Here is an 18,662-nt window from a genome sequence, read left to right on the forward strand (position 1 = left end):
GGGGTGGCTGGGGTCTTTGACAATTTTTAGGGCCTTCCTCTGACACCGCCTGGTGTAGAGGTCCTGGATGGCAGGCAGCCTAGCCCCAGTGATGTACTGGGCCGTACGCACTACCCTCTGTAGTGCCTTGCGGTCAGAGGTCAAGCAATTGCCGTACCAGGCAGTGATACAACCAGTCAGGATGTTCTCGATGTTGCAGCTGTAGAACCTTTTGAGGGTCTCAGGACCCATGCCAAATCTTTTTAGTTTCCTGAGGGGGAATAGGCTTTGTCGTGCCCTCTTCACGACTGTCTTGGTGTGTTTGGACCAATCTAGTTTGTTGTTGATGTGGACACCGAGGAACTTGAAGCTCTCAACCTGCTCTACTACAGCCCCGTCGATGAGAATGGGGGTGTGCTCGGTCCTCCTTTTTCTGTAGTCCACAATCATCTCCTTAGTCAAGGCTACGTTGAGGGATAGGTTGTTATTCTGACACCACACGGCCAGGTCTCTGACGACCTCCCTATAGGCTGTCTCATTGTTGTCTGTGATCAGGCCTACCACTGTTGTGTCATCTGCAAACTTAATGATGGTGTTGGAGTCGTGCCTGGCCATGCATGAGCTTTGAGGGTACTATGGTGTTGAACGCTGAGCTGTAGTCAATGAATAGCATTCTCACATAAGTGTTCCTTTTGTCCAGGTGGGAAAGGGCAGTGTGGAGTGCAATAGAGATTGCATCATCTGTGGATCTGTTTGGGCGGTATGCAAATTGGAGTGGGTCTAGGGTTTCTGGGATAATGGTGTTGATGTGAGCCATTACCAACCTTTTCAAAGCACTTTATGGCTACGGACGTGAGTGCTACGGGTCTGTAGTCATTTAGGCAGGTTGCCTTTGTGTTTTGGGCACAGTGACTATGGTGGTCTGCTTGAAACATGATGGTATTACAGACTCAATCAGGGACATGTTGAAAATGTCAGTGAAGACACCTGCCAGTTGGTCAGCACATGCCCGGAGCACACGTCCTGGTAATCCGTCTGGCCCCGCAGCTTTGTGTATGTTGACCTGTTTAAAGGTCTTACGTCAGCTGCGAAGAGCGTGATCACATAGTCGTCCGGAACAGCTGATGCCCTCATGCATGCCTCAGTGTTGCTTGCCTCGACGCGAGCATAGAAGTGATTTAGCCCGTCTGGTAGGCTCGTGTCACTGGGCAGCTCGCAGCTGTGCTTCCCTTTGTAGTCTATAATAGTTTGCAAGCCCTGCCACATAAGACGAGCGTCGGAGCCGGTGTAGTATGATTCAATCTTAGCCCTGTATTGATGCTTTGCCTGTTTTGATGGTTTGTCGCAGGGCATAGCAGGATTTCTTGTAAGCTTCCAGGTTAGAGTCCCGCACCTTGAAAGCGGCAGCTCTACCCTTTAGCTCAGTGCGAATGTTGCCTGTAATCCATGGCTTCTGGTTGGGGTATGTACTTGCAGTCACTGTGGGGACGACGTCCTCGATGCACTTATTGATAAAGCCAGTGACTGATGTGGTGTACTCCTCAATGCCATTGGAAGAATCCCAGAACATGTTCCAGTCTGTGATAGCAAAACAGTCCTGTAGTTTAGCATCTGCTTCATCTGACCACTTTTTTATAGATCGAGTCACTGGTGCTACCTGCTTTAATTTTTGCTTGTAAGCAGGAATCAGGAGGATAGAGTTGTGGTTGGATTTACCAAATGGAGGGCGAGGGAGAGCTTTGTATGCGTCTGTGTGGAGTACAGGTGATCTAGAATTGTTTCCCCTCTGGTTGCACATTTAACATGTTGATAGAAATTTGGTAGAACTGATTTAAGTTTCCCTGCATTAAAGTCTCCGGCCAATAGGAGCGCCGCCTCTGGGTGAGTGGTTTCCTGTTTGCTTATTTCCTTATACAGCTGTCTGAGTGTGGTCTTAGTGCCAACATCTGTCTGTGGTGGTAAATAAACAGCCACGAAAAGTATAGCTGAAAACTCTCTAGGCAAGTAGTGTGGCCTGCAATTTATCACAATATACTCTACTTTAGGCGAGCAAAATCTAGAGACTTCCTTAGATTTCGTGCACCAGCTGTTGTTTACAAATATGCACAGACCGCCCCCCCCCCCCCCCCTTGTCTTACCAGAGTGTGCTGTTCTATCTTGCCGGTGCAGCGTATATCCCGCTAGCTGAATATCCATGTCGTCATTCAGCCACGATTCCGTGAAACATAGGATATTACAATTTTTGATGTCCCGTTGGTAGCATATTCGTGATCGTACCTCGTCTAATTTATTGTCCAATGATTGCACGTTAGCGAGTAGTATTGACAGTAACGGCAGCTTTCCCAGTCACCTTCGCCGGGTCCTGACCAGGCATCCGGCTCTTTGTCCTCTGTACCTGCGTCGCTTCCTCTTGCAAATAACGGGGATGTCGGTCCTGTGGGGTGTTTGGAGAATGTCTTGTGTGTCGTCTTTGTTGTGGAAAAAATCTTTGTCTGTCCTGATATCCAGAAGATCTTTTTTGCCATAAGATACGGTTGCAGAAACATTATGTACAAAATAAGTTACAAATAACGCGGGAAAAAACACATACCAGCGCAATTGGTTTGGTGCCCGTAAAACTGCTGCCATTTCTTCCGGCGCCATTCTAAAGAATAAAGAAATCTCCAGAACTGTGATCTTAACCCTTGTGTCAGTTTCTATTTATTACTACAGGTATGTAATAGCAGGTTTAAACTTCCTAATATCAAAAGAACATGTCATACCATGCTAGGTAACAAATCTGTTAAGGTATTATCACATTTGGTAAAGGGTTGATTTGTTATTTTTGTGTCAAACCAAGTGAAGAACGTGAACTTCTTTAAAAGCCACATAGCTAGATATTTTGGGTTTGTCTTTTTTTTTCACCTTTATTTAAGTAGGCTAGTTGAGAACAAGTTCTCATTTGCAACTGCGACTGGCCAAGATAAAGCAAAGCAGTTCGACACATACAACAACACAGAGTTACACATGGAATAAACAAACATACAATCAATAATACAGTACAAAAATCTATATACAGCATGTGCAAATGAGGTAGGATAAGAGAGGTAAGGCAATAAATAGGCCATGGTGGCGAAGTAATTACAATATAGCAATTAAACACTGGAATGGTAGGATGTGCAGAAGATGAATGTGCAAGTAGAGATGCTGGGGTGCAAAGGAGCAAGATAAATAAATACAGTATGGGGATGGGGTAGATTGGATGGGCTATTTACAGATGAGCTATGTACAGGTGCAGTGATCTGTGAGCTGCTCTGACAGCTGGTGCTTAAAGCTAGTGAGGGAGGTAAGAGTCTCCAACTTCAGAGATTTTTGCAGTTCGTTCCCGTCATTGGCAGCAGAGAATTGGAAGGAGAGGCGGCCAAAGGAAGAATTGGCTTTGGGGGTGACCAGTGAGATATGCCTGCTGGAGTGCGTGCTACGGGTGGGTGCTGCTATGGTGACCAGTGAGCTGAGATAAGGCGGGGCTTTACCTAGCAGAGACCAGTGGGTTTGGCGACGAGTATGAAGCGAGGACCAGCCAACGAGAGCATACAGGTCGCAGTGGTGGGTAGTATATGGGGCTTTGGTGACAAAACGGATGGCACTGTGATAGACTGCATCCAATTTGTTGAGTCGAGTGTTGGAGGCTATTTTGTAAATGACATCGCCGAAGTCGAGGATCGGTAGGATGGTCAGTTTTACGAGGGTATGTTTGGCAGCATGAGTGAAGGATGCTTTGTTGTGAAATAGGAAGCCGGTTCTAGATTTAATTTTGGATTGGAGATGTTTAATGTGAGTCTGGAAGGAGAGTTTACAGTCTAACCAGACACCTAGGTATTTGTAGTTGTCCACATATTCTAAGTCAGAACCGTCCAGAGTAGTGATGCTGGATGGGCGGGCGGGTACGGGCAGCAATCGGTTGAAGAGCATGCATTTAGTTTTACTTGCATATAAGAGCAGTTAGAGGCCACGTAAGGAGTTGAATGGCATCTGGAGGTTAGTTAACCTCTCTTGGGCAGGTGGGAGGCTAGCGGTTCACACTATCCAACAGCCAGTGAAAAATCAGAGCGCCACATCCAAACCACAAAATGTCATAATTCAAAGTTCTCAAACAAAGGACTATTTTACACCATTTTAAAGGAACACGTCTCCTTAATGTAACCACATTGTCCGATTTCAAAAAGGCTTAATGGCGAAAGCATAAAGTTAGATTATGTTAGGACAGTTCCAACACAAGAAAAAGCACAGCCATTTTCCTAGCAAGGACAGGCGTCACAAAAACCAGAAAACCAGCTAAAATTATGCACTAACCTTTGACGATCTTCATCAGATGACACTCCTAGGACATCATGTTACACAATACATGCATTTTTTGTTCGATCAAGTTCATATTTATATCCATAAACCCCATTTTACATTGGCGCGTGATGTTCAGAAAATATTTTGCCTCCATTACTGCCGGTAAATCAGCACAACAATTTACAAAAATACTCATCATAAACGTTGATAAAATATTAAACTGTTATTCAAAGAATTATAGATGAACATCTGCTTTATGCAACCGCTGTGACAGATTTCAAAAAAGCTTCACGGGGAAAGCACACTTTGCAAAATCTGAGTACTGTGCTCAGAAAAAGACATCAAGCAATACAGATACCCGCCATTTTGGAGTCATCTAAAATCATAAATAGCATTAGAAATATTCACTTACCTTTGATGATCTTCATCAGAAGGCACTTCCAGGGATTCCCAGGTCCACAATAAATGTTGTTTTGTTCGATAAACTCCATAATCTGTGTCCAAATAGCTCCTTGTTGTTAGTGCGTTCAGTTAGCTACTCCAAGTGTAGGAAGCACGCGGAAAATGTCACAACGAAAAGTAAAAAAAGTTCTATTTACGTTCGTTCAAACATGTCAAACGTTGTATAGCATCAATCTTTAGGGACTTTATCACTTAGAACTTCAACAATATTTCAACCGGACGATTCCATTGTCTTGAAAAATGTTTTGAAACACAGCTAACTCACGTGAATGCGCGCCAATGAACACCAGTACCTTCCTGAGTCAACAACTTCCAACTTCCTCTGTTCGCTCTCTGTTCATCATAGACGCCTTAAACAACTTTCTAAAGACTGTATATGCATATTCTAGTTCCTGGGCCCGAGTAGTAGGCCGTTTAATTTGGGTAGGTTTTTCATCCGGCCGTGAAAATACTGCCCCCTACCCTAGAGAGGTTAACACAGTGTCCAAAGAAGGGCCAGAGGTATACAGAATGGTGTTGTCCGCGTAGAGGTGGATCAAAGAATCACCAGCAGCGAGAGCAACATCATTGAGGTATACAGAGAAGAGAGTCGGCCCGAGAATTGAACCCTGTGGCACCCCCATAGAGACTGCCAGAGGTACGGACAACAGGCCCTCCGATTTGACATACTGAACTCTATCGGAGAAGTAGTTGGTGAACCATGCGAGGCAATCATTTGAGAAACCAAGGCTGTTCAGTCTGCCAATAAGAATGTTGTGATTGACAGAGTCGAACGCCTTAGCCAGGTCGATGAATACGGCTGCACAGGAATGTCTCTTATCGATGGCGGTTATGATATCGTTTAGGACCTTGAGTGTGGCTGAGATGCACCCATGACCAGCTCTGAAACCAGATTGCATAGCGGAGAAGGTACGGTGAGATTTGAAATGGTCGCTAATCTGTTTGGTAACTAGGCTTTCAAAGACCTTAGAAAGGCAGGGTAGAATAGATATAGGTCTGTAGCAGTTTGGGTCTAGAGTGTCTCCCCCTTTGAAGAGGGGGATGACCGCGGCAGCTTTCCAATCTTTGGGAATCTCAGACGATATGAGAGGTTGAACAGGCTAGTAATAGGGGTTGCAAAAATTTCGGCAGATAATTTTAGAAAGAGAGGGTCCAGATTGTCTAGCCCGGCTGATTTGTAGGGGTCCAGATTTTGCAGCTCTTTCAGAACATCAGCTATCTAGATTTGGGTGAAGGAGAAATGGGGGAGGTTTGGGCGAGTTGCTGTGGGGAGCGCAGGGCTGTTGACCGGGGTAGGGGTAGCCAGGTGGAAAGCATGTCCAGCTGTAGAAAAAAACGTATTGAAATTCTCAAATTTCGTGGATTTATCGGTAGTGACAGTGTTTCCTTGCCTCAGTGCAGTGGGCAGCTGGGAGGAGGCGCTCTTATTCTGCATGGACTTTACAGTGTCCCAGAACTTTTTTGAGTTTGTACTACAGGATGCAAATTTCTGCTTGAAAAAGCTAGCCTTAGCTTTCCTAACTGCCTGTGTATATTGGTTCCTAACTTCCCTGAAAAGTTGCATATCATGGGGGCTATTCGATGCTAATACAGAACGCCACAGGATGTTTTTGTGCTGGTCAAGGGCAGACAGGTCTGGAGTGAACCAAGGGCTACAGTGAGGGGAAAAAAGTATTTGATCCCCTGCTGATTTTGTACGTTTGCCCACTAACAAAGAAATGATCAGTCTATAATTTTCATGGTAGGCTTATTTGAACAGTGAGAGACAGAATAACAAAAAAAATCCAGAAAAACACATGTCAAAAATGTTATAAAATGATTAGCATTTTAATGAGGTAAATATTTGACCCCTCTGCAAAACATGACTTAGTACTTGGTGGCAAAACCCTTGTTGGTAATCACAGAGGTCAGACGTTTCTTGTAGTTGGCCACCAGGTTTGCACACATCTCAGGAGGGATTTTGTCCCACTCCTCTTTGCAGATCTTCTCCAAGTCATTAAGGTTTCGAGGCTGACGTTTGGCAACTCGAACCTTCATCTCCCTCCACAGATTTTCTATGGGATTAAGGTCTGGAGACTGGCTAGGCCACTCCAGGACCTTAATGTGCTTCTTCTTGAGCTACTCCTTTGTTGCCTTGGCCGTGTGTTTTGGGTCCTTGTCATGCTGGAATACCCATCTGCGACCCATTTTCAATGCCCTGGCTGAGGGAAGGAGGTTCTCACCCAAGATTTGACGGTACATGGTCCCGTCCATCGTCCCTTTGATGCGGTGAAGTTGTCCTGTCCCCTTAGCAGAAAAACACCCCCAAAGCATAATGTTTCCACCTCCATGTTTGATGGTGGGGATGGTGTTCTTGGTCATAGGCAGCATTCCTCCTCCAAACACAGCGAGTTGAGTTGATGCCAAAGAGCTCCATTTTGGTCTCATCTGACCACAACACTTTCACCCAGTTGTCCTCTGAATCATTCAGATGTTCATTGGCAAACTTCAGACGGGCATGTCTATGTGCTTTCTTGAGCAGGGGGACATTGCGGGCGCTGCAGGATTTCAGACCTTCACGGCGTAGTGTGTTACCAATTGTTTTCTTGGTGACTATGGTCCCGGCTGCCTTGAGATCATTGACAAGATCCTCCCGTGTAGTTCTGGGCTGATTCCTCACCGTTCTCATGATCATTGCAACTCCACGAGGTGAGATTTTGCATGGAGCCCCAGATCGAGGGAGATTGACAGTTCTTTTGTGTTTCTTCCATTTGCAAATAATCGCACCAACTGTTGTCACCTTCTCACCAAGCTGCTTGGCGATGGTCTTGTAGCCCATTCCAGCCTTGTGTAGGTCTACAATCTTGTCCCTGACATCCTTGGAGAGCTCTTTGGTCTTGGCCATGGTGGAGAGTTTGGAATCTGATTGCTTCTGTGGACAGGTGTCTTTTATACAGGTAACAACCTGAGATTAGGAGCACTCCCTTTAAGAGTGTGCTCCTAATCTCAGCTCGTTACCTGTACAAAAGACACCTGGGAGCCAGAAATCTTTCTGATTGAGAGGGGGTCAAATAATTTAAAAAAAATAACCAGGCATCCTCTACTGACGGGATGAGGTCAATGTCATTCCAGGATACCCCGGCCAGGTAGATTAGAAAGGCCTGTTCGCTGAAGTGTTTTAGGGAGCGTTTGACAGTGATGAGGGGTGGTCGTTTGACGGCAGACCCATTACGGATGCAGGCAATGAGGCAGTGATCGCTGGGATCTTGGTTGAAAACAGCAGAGGTGCATTTGGAGGGCGAGTTTGTTAGGATGATATCTATGAGGGTGCCTGTGTTTACGGATTTGGGGTTGTACCTGGTAGGTTCATTAATCATTTGTGTTCGATTGAGGGCATCAAGCTTAGATTGTAGGATGGCCGGGGTGTTAAGCATGTCCCAGTTTAGGTCACCTAGCAGCACGAGCTCAGAAGATAGATGGGGTGCAATCAATTCACATATGGTGTCCAGGACACAGCTGGGGACAGAGGGTGGTCTATAGCAAGCGGCAACGGTGAGAGACTTGTTTCTGGAAAGGTACATTTTTAGAAGTAGAAGCTCGAATTGTTTTGGTACAGACCTGGATAGTAAGACAGAAATCTGCAGGCTATCTCTGCAGTAGATTGCAACACCGCCCCCTTTGGCAGTTCTATCTTGGCGGAAAATAGTATAGTTAGGGATGGAAATTTCAGGTTTTTTGGTGGTTTTCCTAAGCCAGGATTCAGACACGGCTAAGACATCCTGGTTGGCAGAATGTGCTAAAGCAGTGAATAAAGCAAACTTAGGGAGTAGGCTTCTAATGTTAACATGCATGAAACCAAGGCTTTTACGGTTACAGAAGTTAACAAATGAGAGCACCTGGAGAGTAGGAGTGGCTAGGCACTACCGGTCCTGGATTAACCTCTACCTCACCAGAGGAACAGAGGAGAAGTAGGATAAGGGTACGGCTAAAGGCTATAAGAACTGGCCGTCTAGCACTTTCGGAACAGAGTAAAGGGAGCAGGTTTCTGGGCACGATAGCTTAGATTCAAGGCATAATGTACAGACAAAGGTATGGTAAGAAGAGTACATTGGAGGTAAACCTAGGCATTGAGTACTAATGAGAGAGAAATAGTCTATAGAGACGTTTAAACCAGGTGATGTTATCGCATATGTGGGAGGTGGAACAACATGGTTGGTTAAGGCATATTGAGCAGGGCTAGAGGCTCTACAGTGAAATAAGACAGTAATCACTAACCAGGACAGTAATGGACAAGGCATATTGATATTAGGGAGAGGCATGCGTAGCCCAGTGATCGTATGGGTCCAGTGAGTGGTTAGGCTGGCTGGGGACACAGCGATTTAGACAGTTAGCAGGCCGGGGCTAGAAGTTAGTAGGCCGGGGCTAGCAAGCTAGCATAAGGGCCTTAGAAGGACGTCGTGATGGGGGAAAGTCGATAGACCAGTCGTGGAATTAGTAGGGTTTCAAGTAGCAGAGGGGTCTAAGTACAATTGGCAAAATGGGTATAGCTGATCCATCGGCCAGTTTCTTGGACCACTAACAGCCCAATATGCTCTAGATAGGTAGCAGGCCGCAGTTAGCAGAATGGGCCTTCTGGGGACGTCGCGCCTGAGGGGCCTGTTGGAATCCTCGGGCAGATTATGTCGGTAATTTGTCTAATTTGAAAGAATTCATGTTTTGTTGTCAATGCTTACCTACCTGATCTATTGACATGAGATGGACAGGAGCTCACTGGAGCTGAGAACCGGCACCTCAATTTTCTACTGCTTGAGCTCATGTTCTTATAGAATATTACCTCAACAGTATTGTGGAGCTCCTGCATCTAAATATAAACAGTACCGCCACCCAAAATGAGTATCGACAACTATTTCAGTCCAAGTCAAGCACTGATTTAGATAATTGAACAAGAAAAAATATAATATATTTTAATAGAGAATAAAGAAAGTTCCAGAACTGTCAAGACAATAACTTTTTGTCTGTTTCTCATTGTTACTACAGGACAACTAGAAGTAAGTCTGAGGCCGGTAACATCAATAGTGAGGACAAACCCAGCCTGCCTCTCTCGTTCTACACTATGTCCAAACCTACATTCACTGGGTCCTGATTGTGACATTGGAGCCCAGTTTGCACTGCAGGATCCAGAGATGGCATCAGTGAAGCTGGAAGACTGCAGTCAAACACTGGAGCTGAATGTCAACATTAAAGATGAAGAAGAGGAGGAGAAGATTGGGAAACCTGTTTCTAATGGTAAGAGCAGGTTCTATCTAACTACGTTTGTTGTTCGTTCCAACTTATCACTGTGCATGAAAAGTTGCAGTGTAACTGTTTCATGATGAACTGTTACAATGAGAAGGTAGATGTTATTTCATTCTGAGACTTGCATGGTTTGACACCAGTATTGCCAGCATTTGTTTTATTCACTGGGATATCTGGAGTGATCAGAGAGTAGACTAAAGAAGTGAAGTAGACAAACTGACAGTGTTTTAAAGTTCTATGAAATTAGTCTTAAAAAAATATATATATGTTTTTAACTTTTTTATCTAGGCAAGTCAGTTAAGAACAAATTATTATTTACAGTGACGGCCTACCCCCGGCCAAACCCGGACGATGCTGGGCCAATTGTGTGCCACCCTATGGGACTCCCAGTTACGGTCGGATGTGATACAGCCAGTTACTAACCCTTGTGATAATGAGTGGAGGATGATATGGCTCATAATTTTCACGACTTTTACCCACGTTTAGAATAGTTTTATTCCCTTTTGTATTGTACAGCCTACTGATATGAATACGTATGTCACCCGGTACAGCCAGAAGAGGACTGACCACCCCTTTGAGCCTGGTTCCTCTCTACGTTTCTTCCTAGGTTCCTGCTAGCTAGGGAGTTTTTCATGGCCACTTTGCTTCTACACCTGCATTGCTTGCTCTTTGGGGATTGAAGCTGGGTTACTGTAAAGCACTTTGTGACAATTTCTGATGTAATAAGGGCTACATAAAATACATGTGATTGACATGTATATCACACCAACTGACTGGTTCTTCTGATGTTGTTCACACAGGAGACCGTGTTGAGACATCCTCTACATCCAGAGATCAACAACAGGAAGATCACAGAGCTAAGAGGTCTCACCACTGCCCACATTGTGAGGAGATTTTCCCAATTCTATCAAAGCTAAAAGTACACCTAAAAGTACACACAGGAGAGAATCGGTATTCCTATACGGACGGTGGGAAGAATTTCACAACATCCAAGGCTCTGACAGTTCATCAGAGAGTGCACACAGGAGAGAAGCTGTTCTCCTGCTCTGACTGTGTAAAATGCTTCACAACATCAACTAGGCTAAAAGTTCATCAGAGAACACACACAGGAGAGAAGCCTTACTCCTGCTCTAACTGTGCGGCGAGTTTCTCCCTACTGCGCAACTTAAAACGACATGAACGTATACACACAGGAGAGAAGCTTTACTCCTGCTCTGACTGTGCGGCGCGTTTCTCTCTACTGTGCAACTTAAAACGACATGAACGTATACACACAGGAGAGAAGCCTTACTCCTGCTCTGACTGTGGAAAGAGTTTCTCTCTACTGGGCCACTTAAAAAGACACCAACATATACATACGGGAGAGAAGCCTTACTCCTGCTCTGACTGTGGAAAGCGTTTCTCTCGACTGGGCCACTTAAAAACACATAAACATATACATACAGGAGAGAAGCCTTACTCCTGCTCTGACTGTGTAAAATGCTTCACAACATCAACTGAGCTAAAAGTTCATCAAAGAACACACACAGGAGAGAAGCCTTACTCCTGTTCTGATTGTGTAAAATGCTTCACAACATCAACTAGGCTAAAAGTCCATCAGAGAACACACACAGGAGAGAAGCCTTACATCTGCTCTGACTGTGCTGCGAGTTTCTCTGTACTGTGCCACTTAAAACGACATGAAACTATACACACAGGAGAGAAGCCTTACTCCTGCTCTGACTGTGCGGCGAGTTTCTCTCTACTGTGCAACTTAAAACGACATGAACGTATACACACAGGAGAGAAGCCTTATCACTGCACTGACTGTGAGAAGAGATTCTACAGATTGGGCCATTTAAAAAGACACCAATGTATACATAAAGGAGAGACGTTTTCTCAGACCAGCTAAGATTAGACACTCCACTTAATTCTCATGTCGTTAAATAATTGGCAACGTTGAATTGAATCAAATGAATAAAGCATAGAACACTCCATTGTTATCCTATTGTTTCTCACTGTGCAGAGGAAAGGGAGCGTTATAGAATGTTAGCCTCTCTTACTGATCAGTGTACACCTTGTCAGTTTTGGTGAGTGTTGTTAGCTTCTACTGTAAAGATATTGAGATGACCTTGGATTTGCCCTTGGGGTTGAATATCCTCTGTGACACGTCTCACAGTGGATTCTGATGGTTGACTGGGTGGTACTGCTTCCCTCTGCAGTTTTCTGTGGGAATGAGCTGGTAGACACAACATACTCTGAGTGTACAAAACATTAAGGACACCTGTTCTTTCCATGACATAGACTGACCAGCTGAACCCAGGTGAAAGCTCTGATCCTTAATGATGTATTTTTTGTGTATTTATTATGATCCTCATTACCTTTCAACAAAACAAAAACTGCGGTTGCAGTGGGCTAAGGAATGAAAACACTGGACACTGGATAATTGGGAACATATTGCCTGGTCTGATGAATCCCAGTTCCTGCTGTTTCACACTGATGTGAGGACTAGGGTATGGAGGAAACCACGAGTACATGCATCCAGTGGTGGAAAAATTACCTGTCATACTTAAGTAAAAGTAATGATACCTTAATAGAACATTTCTCAAGTAAAGTGAGTCACCCATTAAAATACTACTTGAGAAATATTTGGTTGTAAATATACTTATGTATCAAAAGTAAAAGTATTACTAATTTCAAATTCCTTAAATTAAGCAAACCAGACGGCACAATTGTCTTCAAAAAAATATATATTACAGATAGCCAGGGGCACACTCCAACACTCGGACATCATTTACAACCGAAGCATTTGTGTTTAGTGAGTCCGCCAGATCAGAGGCATTAGGGATGACCAGGGATGTTATCTTGAGAAGTGTGTGAATTGGACCACTTTCTGTCCTGCTAATCATAAAAAATGTAAGGAGTTCTTTTGGGTTTCAGGGAAAATGTATGGAGTAAAAAATATTTTCTTTTCTTTAGGAATATAGTGAAATAAAAGTTGTCAACAATATAAAGTACAGATACTACTAAAGTAGTTTAAATAATTTTTACTTCAGATCTTTACACCACTGTATGCATCCATGCCGTGTGTCAGCATTGCAGGCTGGTGGTGTGATGGCTGGGGTGTGTTTTCAGGGCCCACATTGGGCCCCTTGATAAAAGATGAACAATGTTTGAATGCTACAGGATGTCTAAAGAATCATTGCCAATCAGGTGTATCCCTTCACGGCAGCAGTGTATCCATCTGCAAATAGATTTTTTCAGCAGCATTATGCCCCGTTCCACAAGGCTTGTCCAGGAATGGTTCCAAGAACATGACAGTGAATTCATCTTACTGCGGTGGTCTGCCGAGTCACCAGATCTCAATCCAATTGTGCATCTGTGGGAGGAGATGGAACGAGCTATTCGGAGTAGAGATCCACTCCCAGCCAACTTGACACAATTGGAAGCATTGGGCCAGCATCCCTGTGGAACACTCAACACCTTGGACAGTCTAGGCACCGATGAATTGAGGCTCTTCTGAGGATAAAGGGGGGATGCAACTCAATATTAGGAAGGTGTTCCTAATGTTTTGTACACAGTGTATATCAGATAAAGATGGTGGTGTGATGAATGTCTTTGAATAAGTGTATTGAAGTTAATTGATCTGGTGGCAGGTAGCCTAGTGGTTAAGAGTGTTGGGCCAGTAACTGAAAGGTTGCTGGTTTGAATCCCGAGCCGACTAGGTGAAAAATCTGTCAGTGTGCCCTTGAGCAACGCAATTAACCCTTACTTGTCTTGTAAATCGCTCTGGATAACAACATCTGCTAAATGACAAGAATGTAATGAAAAATAATGTTTGTACATTTTTTTTCTCTTGTGTATAATTAAATGAAATAAACTGTTTTGAAGTGAAATACTGTATATACAATACACAACATTACCACTTTGTTTACCCTGGTCAGAGGGACAGGACCATAGTAAACTAGACTATGTAGCTGCTGTTGTTAGTAGCCTACAGTTTCCATACAATACAGCAGATCACTAATGATTAGGTGTATAGGCTGCTACATTTCTGCTCGTGTCTGTCAGGAGTGATGTGTTATCAGGCTAAATAACTACTATTATGTTGTTTTTGGTTTGCTAGTTGCACCAGTAGCATGGTATTTTCCTGCAATGGTAGTGACCAAAAAAAATATGTTTTTTATTGTACTAGGACTAGGAACATAGAAGAAACTGCCAGATGTGTCATAATAGCCTGGAAGTAAAGCTGCACTGGGAGACACATTTGAAATGGAATACATAGAATACATGCAGCAGGGTTGGAAAAAACAATCACAGTAAAACATTATTTAAATGTATTCTTCTACAGTGAAACACATCTCACATCTGTGCTGTTTGAGAGCGATGTTGTTAGACTACATTGTATCATTGTTTCCACTTCTGAGGTCACTGGTGGGGAACAACATAATTTCAATTCAGAGAGACAATGAGTCCTTCAAGTTTAACACTATATCCACACGTGTTTGAATTATCTGAATGATGATGGTGAAGGGGAAGATTGAATTGACTATACAACGGGGATTGGTAACTAGGTTTGTCCTCCAGTCAGTTTGTTGCTGAGCTGGTAGCTAGTCTGTGGGCCAGAACATAATTATCCTATTAACAAATAGCCTATAGCTGCCCAATTCATAGTCCTACACAGTGTAGGCTACACTACACATTTAACACGTCGTTAGTGGGCTAATCAATTCAATGACCATAACATAATAATGTTGATCTGATTACAGTGGTAAAATCACCAATGTCTATATTAATAGTCAACCTGTTCTTTTAAAATATATGGTTGATTTTACAAATACAGGCATGTTAAATGTTTTGGAAAATGAAATCTCTTGAAACGGCTTTTTCTCTGAATATCTTCTTCACTCTGTCTGGAAACAAGATCTAATAGTGGCTGAGACCAAACTATTTAAGAATTAAATATTTTTATCGGTTTCTCCAAATACCTGAGGGGAAATGTCATTACCACTACGTCATAAAATGTGCTATTTTAGTTGAAAATGAAATTATAGAAATTGCGCATGAATTGTATTTTTTTTTTACTATTTGGAAGTGCTCTTAATTATATGTATTCATCATTGTCATGTCTAAATATCAATACATGCCTTGATGATACTCAGAAACATGTATTTACCACATCAAAATCTTAATATTTTACATTACTTTAGAAATTATCTTAGAACAAGCATATAAGGTTCACATGTGGGAAAAATCATTTATATCAGTTGTAATTTAATACACCTTTTCCACAGAAATATGTACCGTGATGGTAATGACTTAGCGTTGTGGTAATGACAGAGTGTGGTGGAAATTACATTTCATTTAAAACAATTGATGAAAAATACCATGAAACATTTTAATGTCACAGTAGTACATGTTTAATTTGATTGAAGCTATAGAACAGACCATTTGTTCCAATTCATCCCAAAGGTGTCCGATGGGGTAAGGGTCAGGGCTCTGTGCGGGCCAGTCAAGTTCTTCCACACCGATCTCAACAAACCACTTCCGTATGGACCTTGCTTTGTGCGCGGGTACATTGTCATGCTGTAACAGGAAAGGGCCTTCCCCAAAACTGTTGCCACCAAGTTGAAAGCACAGAATCATCTAGAATGTCATTGTCTGCTGTAGCGTTAAGATTTTCTTTCACTGGAACTACTTGAAATGAATTCTTTCTCACCCTTGGTAGTTACTAACCCTTGTGATAGTGGCAGTTTGGAACTCGGTAGTGAGTTGTCATGTCTAAATGTTGTCATTTAACCTTAACCCAGTAATAACTATAGTAAGTCACATGAATAGACATCAAAATCACTCAACCATCCTAACATAATACAACATGTAATGGTCTTATTTAGTGTTCAATTTCAACTGAACCATGATCATATATGTCATTTGTTTGTCTTTTCAGGTCTTACGGCAAGTAAAACTGTATGAACTAATACATTTTGTCATTACCACCACATTCTGTCTTTACCATCACAGTTCATTATGTGGTGGTAATGACGTGTGGTGGGAATTACATTTTTGCGACATTTGGTCATAAATAGCAGGGAATCTAGCATGCTAACTCCAGTTGAACAGCTAGCATACAATATATCCTAAATACACATAATTAAAACAATTTCAAAAATTAACAATTTGATGAAATTATAGCCTATTTGGTATTGACCAAATAGACTCCATGACATCCATGTGCTCCACTGTCACTATTCATATCCATGGTAACCAAGTACACAAACTTTTGAAAAAAGGTTATTGTCATGTAATTTGCTTGTCGTGGTGTTAATGACACAATACTTAGAGACGACTGTATTTTGTGTAAAGAAAGTATCAAATGGCTTATGCACATCTAATATGTATATAGTTTCCATGTATTTGACTCTTTTTAAACAAGTGCATTAAATCTTTTGTAATTAAAGACTTTTTAAGTGTAATACATAGAATAATGTCAAAAGTCGGTGTGAGACAGAACAAAAACAGTGAAATCCAGACATGACATGCTGGGGAAAAAAAATAAAAATGTTAGCTGAAAAAAAGAGTTGAAAGTTATTTTAGTATCTACTTAATGGATGTGAAATAAACAAATCTAAATTAACATTTTGTCTTAAAAATCGAACCCTAAGACACAAATGGCCCATTGTGAAGAGGGCACAACAAAACCTATTCCCCTCAGGAGACTGAAAAGATGTGGCATGGGTCCTCAGATCCTCAAAGGTTCAACAGCTGCACCATCGAGAGCATCCTGACTGGTTGCATCACTGCCCGGTATGGCAACTGCTCGGCCTCCGACCGCAAGGCACTACAGAGGGTAGTGCGTACGGCCCAGTACATAACTAGGGCCAAGCTTCCTGCAATCCAGGACCTATATACCAGGCGGTGTCAGAGGAAGGCCCTAAAAATTGTCAAAGACTCCAGCTGCCCTAGTCATAGACTGTTCTCTCTGCTACCGCACAGCAAGCGGTACTGGAGTGCCAAGTCAAGGTCCAAGAGGCTTCTAAACAGCTTCTACCCCCAAGCCATAAGACTCCTGAACAGCTAATCATATGGCTACCCAGACTATTTACATTACCCCACCCACCCCCCCTCTTTTATGCTGCTGCTACTCTCTGTTATTATCTATGCATAGTCACTTTAATAACTCCACCTACATGTACATATTACCTCAATTACCTTGACTAACCGGTGCCCCTGCATATAGCCTCGCTATTGTTATTTTACTGCTGCTCTTTAATAATTTGTTACTTTTATTTATTTATTTATTTCTTAAAACTGCATTGTTGGTTAAGGGCTTGTAAGTAAGCATTTCACTGTAATGTCTACACCTGTTGTATTCGGCGCATGTGACATAAAATTGGATTTGATCACCCATATTCATCGTATTTCTCCAATTTCAAACCAGTGTGACTTGTTTGTAACGAGACTGTCGCTGTTTGCAAAGAGTTCAATCTGAGATGAATCTAAGCATGGTACATTAAGAAGTAGATATTCCACCCCAGACATGAGGCTGAAGTCTGATGCAGAAAGGAAGGTGGGCCTAAGGAGTAAACACCCTATGTGCTTTACAGTGGTGATTTTAGCATGTACATATTTTGTTATTTAACCTTAATTTAACTAGGCGGCTCTTATCGACTTACACAAATCCACAAGGAGTCAGTAGAAACCATATTCGTTTAAGCAAGTCAGCCATATCAGTTATGTTTTTTAAAAAGGCAGTAAATGAGGCCGAATGAACTGCCAGACGAGGCTCCTGTGGCTGATAGCCAGGTGCAGCGGTGGTAAGGATTCACTCCACTAAGCCAAGCATTATGTTGGACTAACTAAAATTCAAATGGTTTACTTGAGCTGTTCTTGCCATAATATGGACTTGGTATTTTACCAAATCTTCTGTATACCACCCAGTGGCATAGCTTCAGCCGGTGCGGTTGCACCAGGGCCCGCGGAGTACATGAGCCCGGTGACGAGCCCGGATCTGCGGAGCCACAGGCCCCCTATGTAATTTGAATTCCACCCTACCATGTCCAATTATTAATTGTTGACGTGAGCCCATCACACCCACGATTTGACGAGAAGATCTTTCTTTAATGTCGGCTAAATGATAAATGATCCCACTGATGGTTTCACCAACAAAATGTTTTTGTCACTACATAAGTCAGCATGATATTTTAGTGTATTGATGACAATAAATCTAATTCATTTGCTAAATAAATCATATTATTCAATACCATGTTAAGATAATGAAATGCATTCTGGGATTCATTGTGCAAATACTCTCCAAAGCTTTGTTGTTTCTGTCATCGTTTTAACAACAGTTGAGCTAGCTATCAAGAGACAACTGGCGAAATAAAATAAAGAGAAAGTCGAGAATAGAAAATTACGGATTTAAAAATCAGCAATGTATCAACACAAAAGTGGAGCCCAAAAGAGGAAGGCCAAAAATGAGAAAGCAAAGGTGGTATCAAAATGAGTTAAATTAGATTCCTTTTTCAAATGCAGTTCAAGTGCAGCCATTGCTAGCACAAGCAATGTAGCGGGACCAGAAGAGGATGTAGGTTTATCGTCACCAGCAGCAGCTTTTAGCGGGTCAAATGAGCCAAGGCCAAGCTGTTTGA

The 18,662-nt window shown here is 42.7% G+C and overlaps 1 protein-coding gene across 1 annotated transcript in view; it reads left to right on the top strand.

The window, feature by feature from the left end:
* LOC106574981 (uncharacterized) overlaps nt 1-13,899 on the top strand; it is a 38,238-nt gene extending 24,339 nt beyond the window's left edge. Inside the window, exons 5-6 of the mRNA XM_082964394.1 lie at nt 9,778-10,026; nt 10,836-13,899. Of these exons, the coding sequence (XP_082820520.1) occupies nt 9,778-10,026; nt 10,836-11,926 (1,340 nt within the window). The 3' untranslated portion in view covers nt 11,927-13,899. The remainder of the gene's footprint in view (nt 1-9,777; nt 10,027-10,835) is intronic.
* The last annotated feature ends 4,763 nt before the right edge of the window (nt 13,900-18,662 follow it).

The sequence above is a fragment of the Salmo salar genome, chromosome 17, assembly GCF_965601325.2.
Source record: "Salmo salar chromosome 17, fSalSal1, whole genome shotgun sequence".
Lineage (NCBI taxonomy): Eukaryota > Metazoa > Chordata > Actinopteri > Salmoniformes > Salmonidae > Salmo > Salmo salar.